At 51.3% G+C, this 9179-nt stretch overlaps 2 protein-coding genes across 6 annotated transcripts in view; one reads left to right on the top strand and one right to left on the bottom strand.

Annotated features, from left to right (window-relative positions):
- Positions 1-1451, bottom strand: part of LOC134383349 (arylacetamide deacetylase-like 4) — a 43453-nt gene extending 42002 nt beyond the window's left edge. Inside the window, exon 1 of the mRNA XM_063104287.1 lies at positions 1401-1451. The gene's annotated coding sequence lies outside the window, so the exon portion shown is untranslated. The remainder of the gene's footprint in view (positions 1-1400) is intronic.
- The window catches only part of DHRS3 (dehydrogenase/reductase 3), a 39595-nt gene that overhangs the window by 1839 nt on the left and 28577 nt on the right, over positions 1-9179 (top strand). For 4 of the 5 annotated variants that reach the window (XM_063104286.1, XM_063104285.1, XM_063104283.1 and 1 more), the window contains exon 2: positions 416-565. Coding sequence is in view for 2 of the 5 variants with exons in the window: in XM_063104283.1 (XP_062960353.1) it covers positions 416-565 (150 nt within the window). In the remaining 3 variants the exon portion in view is untranslated. Of the gene's footprint in view, positions 1-32; positions 248-415; positions 566-9179 lie in introns of those variants that run through there. The other variant, XM_063104284.1, reaches the window with a different exon arrangement.

Here is a 9179-nt window from a genome sequence, read left to right as displayed (position 1 = left end):
CTGCCTAAACTACTCCTCAGTCAGTCTGTAAACATTACCTGAGAATTCCCCAGCCGGGACGGCTGCAGGGGCAAGAAACTTCTTGCTAGAACTTTCCACCTCCGGCTCCCCTCCACCCTGTTCCCGTCCCCACCTTCGGAGACTCTTTTTCTTTTCTCCAAGAGGATTTATCTTTTTCCTTTTTTTTTTTTTCTTTTGCTCGCCCGGTGCTTTGCATTTGGCAAGAGGTGGTTTGCAGAGTGGCCAGGTGGGACGCCTCTCTCCCCCTTACTGGGTTGATCGATTCCTGTTCGGGGCGTTTTCTTTTTTCATTCCCGTCTCGTCCGGCCCGGGGGACTGTCGCCCCCTGCCCGGCCCCGCGGCGCGGAGGATGGTGTGGAAATGGCTGGGCGCGCTGCTGCTGTTCCCTCTGCAGATCGTCTACCTGGTGGCGAAGGCAGCCGTCGGGCTCGTGCTGCCCGCCAAGCTGCGGGACCTGTCGCGGGAGCACGTCCTCATCACCGGCGGCGGCAGAGGCATCGGGCGCCAGCTCGCCCGCGAGTTCGCGGAGCGCGGCGCCAGGAAGGTACGGGGCCCCGCGACGCCGCCGGCGGGAGCCGAGGGCCGGGGCGGGGGGGGACCGTGGGGACGGGCTGCGCCCACCTGCCGCCGCGGCCGGAACCCGCGCCGCCCGGCCCCCCGTGTCCCCGGCGCCGCCCGCGAGTGCCTTGTGAATTTGCCGGGCACCGGACTGTCCTTTTTGGCAGGTCCGGAGCAGATCCGCGCCTTTGGGACCGGAGTCTGGCTGGCTGTTCACCCCCACCCCGAAACTGAGGAGACCCACCCATTTCCCACATTCCTCCCTCCCGGAGGAAGGCGCTGTACTCCGGCCGCCACCCCCACCCGCACCCCGACCCCCCGCCTTTTTCCCCTTTTTGCCGCCACCCCGGCGAGCGCAGGGTGTGCGCGCCCCTGGGTAGAGCTGGGAGCCGCCTGTTAGCTGGCGCTTCATATTTTCCTTGGCAACCCGCTTCCCAGCTCCAACCTGGGCGGCTGCAGCTCTGGAGACAGGACGAGAGGGGTACTTGGGTTGCGTTTGAAAAGCGGGGAGCGATCTTGGATGGTCCAGCGTGGCCAGACAGGCACGAGGAGGCAATCAGCAAAGAGGACAGGGGTAACCAGCGGCTGATAAAGAACCCTTGTTCTCACCGTCAACCCTGGCCCCCAGCCCCGCCCCAGGGGGTTCCTTCCCATGAAGTTGGGAGGTGGCACTGCAGGGAGGGTCCTCCCCACGAGGCACAGCCTTGAGCTTTTTGGTGGTCCCAGCACCTCTTGCTTCACTTTTTGAAGACGTGGTGCCAGAAAGTGGTGCGGGTGAGCCAGCTGTCACCCAGCTCCTAACCCAGGCCACGCTGACTCACCCAGTGACAAGAGAGGGATCTGAGGCGGGCAGGCTGGCCTGTCTTCAGCAGGCCCTGTGAGGAGGAAGAGCGAAAACAGGGAATTAGTTTGAAACTTAAACTGTTGTGAACCGGGGGGTGAAAGGGCCAGCAGAGCCAGCTGATCTGACATGGAGCCACATACCTTGGGGATTAAGTAAATATGTACTGTAGAAAACCAAACCTGCATGTAATTCCAGGTTGCTTTTGTTTTGTTAAATACTGCCCTGAGATTTACAATTCCTCTGGGGTGGCTGTGACTGGGACTGAACTTTGGAGCCTGAACTATCAGCCAAAGCTGATCACCCGATTAACTCTTCCCTAGCCGGGCTGGCAGGGGACTGTCCTGGCCAAACTAGCTGGGGTCTGGCGGTCCAGGACTCCCTTTTCTCCTTGGGTGGTTTGGACAGCTGCTTGACCTTGCAGTTGGAAGGGGAGCTCGGAAGTGTTTTTAACCCTTGGACACACTGAATAAAGGGAAGTGAGAGTTGTTCTCAGCAGTTTTGTTTCCTTGAGGAGATGCCCCACTGAAGGGCTCCCAAGGCCCTTTGTGGAGGGGAATCAGGAGGGGAGATGAGTGTGTCCTTGGGGAAGAGAGGTGGGGTTTGGGACAATTGCCTGTGATTGCCATTCCTTAGCTGTCTGCATCCCACAGAGATGTTACTGAATCTTCCAGCTGGCCCAAGTCCTGGGTCTCTTTTACTGCTCTTGTAACTGACTGCAGTAGGCATATGAGGAACTCTTAGTCAATCTGGAAAAACTTGACTGACTATAAACAATCCAAAATTGAAAGAAGTGTGTGGTGGCAGGGAGTTGTGCAGAGTGGAGCCTGTAAGTTCATGCACTGGGAACCATGATCCACCTAACTTGGAATGGACAACCTGTTCTAGGGAAGAAACCCAGGGCCAGTTAGAATTATGTCTTAAATGGGTGTCACGGTCACCAAAAACAGGATCCATGATGGCTTGTGGAACTCCCAGGGCCACTCAGGCTAGGTTCAGTCATCAGACCAGTCTGGATGACCAGGAGCGCTCCCTGTAACTCCTAATTATCTGACCAATTACTGGAGCTACTTTTTAATGAGCCTTCCGCTTGCTGTCACGGTGGGGAATTTGGAATCGCAGCTCCTTGCATGAGTCCATCTGGGGCCAGTGAGAGGACTTTGGGACAACCCCCAGAGCCGGGAGTGTTTTGGAGCCCAGTGGGCTTGGGGACAAAGGGCCGAGTGTTGTGGGGGTGGGAAATTTACGGAGATGGTGGAGTGGGTTGTGGACAGCGTGAGCAGTGTGCTTGGGGGTGGTCCAGGAGTGTGGAGAGAGCTGGGAGACAGGCGGCAGTGTGCAGCCATGGATGGCTCTGCTTCTGCCCTCAGTGGAAGCACAGGCTCCATCTGAGAGCCCTCCCCGCCTGGATTCTGGTGGGATTGGATCAAGGGAAAAGGTCCCCTAAAGGGAAAGAGAGGAGGAGTACCGGAGCCTCTGCAAACAGCTAACATGTCCAGGAAATGTTCATTTATTTGGAGGGGGCAGAATAACAATCTAGTTTCCCATAATGACCTTGAGTTAGATAGGATTTGGCAATATTTGTGGGTGGCAGTGAGCCTCAGGCTGCAAGGTGACCCAAAAAGGGTTTTTCTTAAAGGGACACAAAGGCTTCAGGAGTTCAAAAGCTCCTAATCAGAAGACAGCTCTCCTTACCCAAGATGTACTAAGTCAGGGCCAGTCATGGGTAGGGTCTCCAGGGGAAAGATTCTTGCTGGATTATTCGCACTGCACTCCTTTTTTCTTTTCTATACCCTTCTGGAATTCCTCCCATGAAAACATTCACAAAGCTCAGGCCCATTTCCCCTGTCCCCCAGAGGCTCCTGGCTAGTTAGTTGGCTGGCCCAGTCACCAAAGTCTTTGAGTTTAGCATGGTTTTAGCAGGAGCCCCTGGGAGGAAGCGAAATGGACTGTCTTCTTGGAAGTATTTGCAGTGGCTGTCCCAGCCTTTTGTCCAATAACAGGCAAGTGGCTGGACTAGAGCCCTGGGCCGTGACTGCAGGCCAGGGGTGGTGGGGGCAGCGTGCAGACAGGGACAACATACATGGGTCCAGTCCCCCCACCGAGGACTCAAGGACTTGTTTCAGGGAGGTAGAAGGATAACCGGCCCCAAGTCATTCTTGCGTTGCTTTTATCAAATTAACAGTATGTGGGCGTTTGTAGCCCTGTTCCTAAAGCAGCTAGCCAGGAACTGACCCTTTAGGTAGATTTGTGACTCCCTCACTGTCACATCCATGCAGCAATTCCCATGTCCTTCCCATTCTTAGCACCAGGGCCCACCCACCTGTCATTCGCTTGACAGCGGTCTCTGGGAGACCTAGTTCAGCAAACCTGCATGTGGTGTGTGTTCGGTGTTTGGCACAGCTCTGGGTCTGTGGGGGATGTAGCAAAGATGAATAAAGACCGAGAGACATGGCCAGGTGCTTACAGTGAAGGCACAAATGACCGGGCATATTAGCTTCAAATTTCCGCAAACCTGCTGGCTTACAACAACAAAGCTTTATTCTCTCACAGTTCTGGAGGCTAGAAATCTGAAGTCAAGGTGTCAGCAGGGTCCCTCTGCCTCCAAAGATTCTAGGAGAGAAAACTTCCTTGCCTCTTCCAGTTCCTGGTGGCTCTGGTGTTCCTTGGCTTGTGGCTGTGGCACTCTAATCTCTGACTCCATCTTCACAGGGTTGTCTTCTCTGTGTCCTCTCATCTTCTTATAAGGACACCAATCATTGGATTTGGGACACATACTAAATCCGGTATGATCTCATGTTGAGATCCGTAACTCATTACATCTCCAAAGACCCTGTTTCCAGATAAGGTCACATTCTGAAGTTCCAGGTGGACATGAATTTAGGGTGGCACCACCCAGTGGAATCACAGTTAATTTATAAAAAGTGCTCATGGAAAGCTTCAGGAAGAAGTGGCATTTGAGCCTTGACAAAGGTCCAGAGTTTCAACCAGAAGGGATGAGGGTAAGAAACCTGGTCAAAGACTGTACCTGGCTGGAATTGGGGGAGGGAGGCAGAAAGGGAAGCAAGAAAGTAGCCTACAGTGCGATAGGGAGCTGGAAGGTAAGCAGGGGGTCCACACCTCAGACTCTGAGTCAAGTCAGTACCTGTGAGAATAGGAAAAAGGAGAAAGAGAGGAGGGGGGGTCCAGACAGGTCATCTTAGGGGACCCAAAGTAATGAGGTCAGGTCAAAAGAGCAGCATTAAATAATTGATATGGGAGAGAGCAGTGGCCCCTCTCCCCCATCCTCACCCTGATGCAGCCTGGAAGCAGGAAAGGTGGTCTACCTGGCCTACCTGGGGCATCTGGGAGAAGTCTTTCAGCTCAGAGCATCTGGTCCTTATAATGGCCCTTACAATTTGGGCTGTCTGGTAAATAGACAAACTTCTCCCTCTCACTCCCCCAGTCCCTTCCCGCCCCCAGTCCCTTCCCTTGGGGAACAAAGGCATCCCTATCTGGTACCATGCCCCTGTGGCCTTGCTCACCTGGGCGGGAGGCAAGAGAGACTGGGTTCTTGAGCCTGGAAAAGTCACTGCCTTCTCAGGTTGCAGCTAAGAAGCATACCTATAAAATGAGAGGGGATGCAAGGAGCCCTAAGATCCTGGCGTGCTCTAAAATTCTCATATCATACATTAGTCACCCAGGAAAGCAACCGTGCCGAGCTCCCTGAGTTGGGGGGAGAAGATGTTGCGGGGGGAAGCACTTGTCCTGATCATCACTCTTTATTTCAGCCTCTCTTGCTCGTCATCAGATCCCACTGAATGGAAAAGAAGCAGCTTCAAGTTGGAAAATGCACTACACTCTCACTCCTTGGGAGGCCCTATACCCGTTTCTAAACCCCCTCAACAGGCGCCAGGTAGCTGTCTGCCGTGGATTTATTTCAGCTCTTGTACAAGATGTTGATGTTTTCAACCTGTAGCTTTCAAGGGAATGAAGGGCCCAAATTCCTTAACTATACCATGTCAAGCAAAATTTTCTGGGTTTTATCCTAAAATCACCAGATTGTCTATTTAGGTGTTTGAGAATGCTTCCCAGAACTAGTAATTCGGAAAGCACATCAACTAGTCCATTTCTGGTTTGGACTATCTAGCCCTTCTGTGAGTTCGTGTTTAGACTTCAAGCTCATCTGAACTTATGTCTTTTCAAGTACAAGTGCTTTTGTTTATGACTGCCCAGAGCCCTTCTGATCCCCTTGTCATTATGGTCACTTTCTCTGGTTCATTTCTTGTTATCTATAAAAGCCATCCTCTTGGAGAAAATGATTTTGGCTGTATTTATGGGAAGGTGTGCTTTCCACCCAGGAAAAGTATCTTGTCACAGTCACTGTAACTCCCCCCTGAAGGCCTTGTCCCAACCTGCCTCTTCCACCAAAATCCTACCTAGTTTTGAGTCTCAGTGCAGGAAGGCTTCCAGACCCAATACATTCTCCCTTATCTTTGGATAAAAGTGTGATCACACAGAATGCTATGAGACCATTTTCATTGCCTTCAGGAAACACAATCTAAAAATATACCAAATCTGTAAGATAATTGAAAGGAAGCATTTCAAACATATTATTCAGATGAGCCATGGAAATCAGGAAACAGTTGAAGCCAACTGGAAAGAAGAGAAGTGACTCTACTTAGACGTCAGCAGGCTCAACTGTGGGCTGTGTGCTGTGGCACACCTTAAAACGAATGGGATATGAGAGTCCTGAAAATGAGCACCTGCCCAGGTTCTCAACAAGAGAGTGCCAAAATGCCAGAACAGATCAGCATTTGAATGGTTGTTGGGAACTCATTCATTCATTCCCTTATTCATACATTGAACAAATTTACTGAGCACCTACTGTGTGCCAGGTGCTGTTCTAGGCACTGGGGATATGGCAGGGTGCAAAGCAGATGAAAATCCCCACCCCCATAGAGCTGACATTTTAGTGAGGGAGACAGATAATAAATTAGATAAATAAAATAGATAGTACGTTAGATCGTAGTGAGTGCTAAGAAGACCAGTGAGGTGAGGAAGACAAATAGGAGGGGCTGAAACTCTAGCTAGGGTGGCAGGGAGGGCCACACTGAGAAGAGGACACAGAGGAAACAGGAAGCGAGGGTACGGTGGGAAGGGACGGGCAACATTCTGGCCAGAGGGAAGCTGCCAGTGGCTGCAGCAGGAGGGGGACAGGGGATGGGGGTGGGTTTCAGGGCAGGGTGTGTGAGCCCAGCAGACCCTAGAACCAGCTGTGGCTTTGATTCTGAGTGAAACTGGGAACAGTTGGAAGGTTTTGAGCAGGGCGTCATGCTCTAACCTAAGTCTTAGCAGGATTACCTGGCTGCTGTGATGGGGAACCTGGTGGGGGTGCCAGCCAGGCCAGCGGGGAGACCAGTTTGGAGGCCACTAGGTTTCCGTGGCTCCCCCAAGAACATCACACCAGACTTGCTTAGCCCTCTTCTTTGAGAGCTTTGCAAAGCTCGGAGTGTGCTCACAGCATTGCAATGGGATTTAGAAGAGACTGACAGACTCCTCTGACGTCTTCACAGTAAAGTAGCGGTGTTCGGGCTGAGGAGAACTGGAGTGGGTGGGAGTCAGCCAGGACCCAGGCCTCCGGGTTTACTGGGCAGCTCTGCTCCCAGCCAGGGCCTGATCTGTTCTTGCTGGGAACTCAGGTGAGGAATGATGACCAGCTTGAGGGTGACACAGCTCTGAGGAATTGTGACTTCATTCATTGATCCAGCAAGCTAGGGCTTGCAGATGCCACAGGGAACCACATAAACAAGGTTCTCTCCTCGTGGTTTTTAGCACCCCTGGAGCAATGCCTGTCTCAGGACTGAAAAAGCCCCTGACACATTGGAAGGATGAATTGACTACAATAAGATGATTTTTAATGGCTGTAAAGCTTAATTCCCCTAGAAATAAAATAAAATCAGATGTATTGGTGCCCAGAATGAAGATGCTTTTCTATTCTACTTTGTCAAAGGACTTCTGGAGCACTGTGGTCAGTATGGGTCAACACTTTGAGAGGGTTCTTGAGCAATTGGAGGGCGTCCAAGGTGACAAGGATGGGAAGCCATGACTTGGATTGGCTGGCAGATCCGTGGACGATGGTATCAGTTGCCTCCTGATACTGCAGAGGCCTGGGACCTGTCCCAGATAGTTCTGGAAGGCCTCAGCAGGCCCACGGGAGCTTCCCACCCTTTGAAGCTTCCTGCAAAAGAACAGGCTGCTCTCTTAAGCGTGCTGTAGCGATTCCTGCATCAGGGAGGTTAGTTTCTGGGTGATCTCCCAGGTACATTCTACCCCTTAGATTCTATGAGTCATTGTCACCAGAGTAACATCAGTGACCCAGGCAAGGTCAGGGCAAGAGGAGGAGAGGACACCAGCATCAATCAACCAACACTTAAACAATAAAAGAAGGCAGCCCTTCTCAGCATGACCTCACCAGGCTCTGTCAGCAGTTATGTCACTCCTTTGCACCAGTTTTTCAGGGTGCTGGAGAGAGGGGAGGAGGGGGCAGTGCAGGGCAGACACGTGTTCACATCCTTCACTCTGAACTGCAGTCCTGACTTAGACCCCTGTGGCTCCCAAACTGGATACCAATGGCTTCTTTGGGCTCCTAGTAATATACAAGACTGTGGTGCTCTACATGACAGTGGCGCTATTTGTGATTATGGTACTCTGTGTGACTACTCTGTGACAGTGGTCCTCCACATACTGCGGTACTCTACATGACAGTAGTGCTATCATAACAAGTACTCTGCATGATTGTACTCTACGTGACGGTGGCACTGTACATGACTGGCACTCAGCAAGATTGGTATTCTACATGACGGTGGTACTCTTCATGACAGTGGTACTATTCGTGACTGCGGTACCCTACATGACTACTCTACATGACTGTGGTCCTTTACATACTGTGGTACCCTACATGACTGGCCCTATTCATGGCTGTGGTACTATACATGAATATGATAATTAACATCATGGTAATGTACATGAATTAAAGCACAGTGGTTTTTTACATTCATTGCCATGTTTAGAGGCAGGTGTGAACAGCAGCCCATTCCTGAGATGCAGGTGAGGAAAGGTGCCCTAGGATGTCCAGCCCTAGTCTGCTGGAGGCAGACTTTGAACCCAGGATTCCTAGCTTCAAAACTAGAGCTTTACCCTCTGGGACAAATAATCTCAGTGTGGCCCAGCCTACCTCCTTCAGGGTTATGGAGAGGTCAAGAGACAAACTGTAAAATAATGGGACCTAGTGCACAGAGGGTTCTGGAGAGGAGTTGATAAGGAATAAATGAGTCAACAGGATGTGGGCAGGGATGTAGTTAAATCCACTTTACACACACATTGTTTAGAGCACTGGGTAGCAGTATTTGCATACAATGAATGGGATACTTGCCAAAGGATTAAGGTAGTCATCTGTCATCAGGGTTTATTTGAAAGGTAACTGATAAGCAGAAGAATAGCACAGTTGAATTTCTTTCATTTGACAACCAGTGTAGCACCTTAAATATGCAGGGACCCGGCTGATGAGGGGTGAATGAATGAATGATACCTCCCTCCAACTAAGGTCACTAAGCTGGATCCTCCAAGTGACCTGAGAGATTTGGTAGAACAGAGAAGGGAGAGATCACTAAATTAAGGGAAATCTTAGAAGAATTCTTCAAGAACGTGACAATTGAGGGGCCTGCAGTAAGTCTTAATCTTTTGCCAATTGCAGAGCCCTTCAAGGATCTGAAGAAAG

Source organism: Cynocephalus volans, chromosome 8 (genome assembly GCF_027409185.1).
Source record: "Cynocephalus volans isolate mCynVol1 chromosome 8, mCynVol1.pri, whole genome shotgun sequence".
Taxonomy (NCBI): Eukaryota; Metazoa; Chordata; class Mammalia; order Dermoptera; family Cynocephalidae; genus Cynocephalus; species Cynocephalus volans.
The sequence above is the reverse complement of the archived record's forward strand: the minus strand, read 5'-3'. Positions and strand labels throughout refer to the sequence as shown.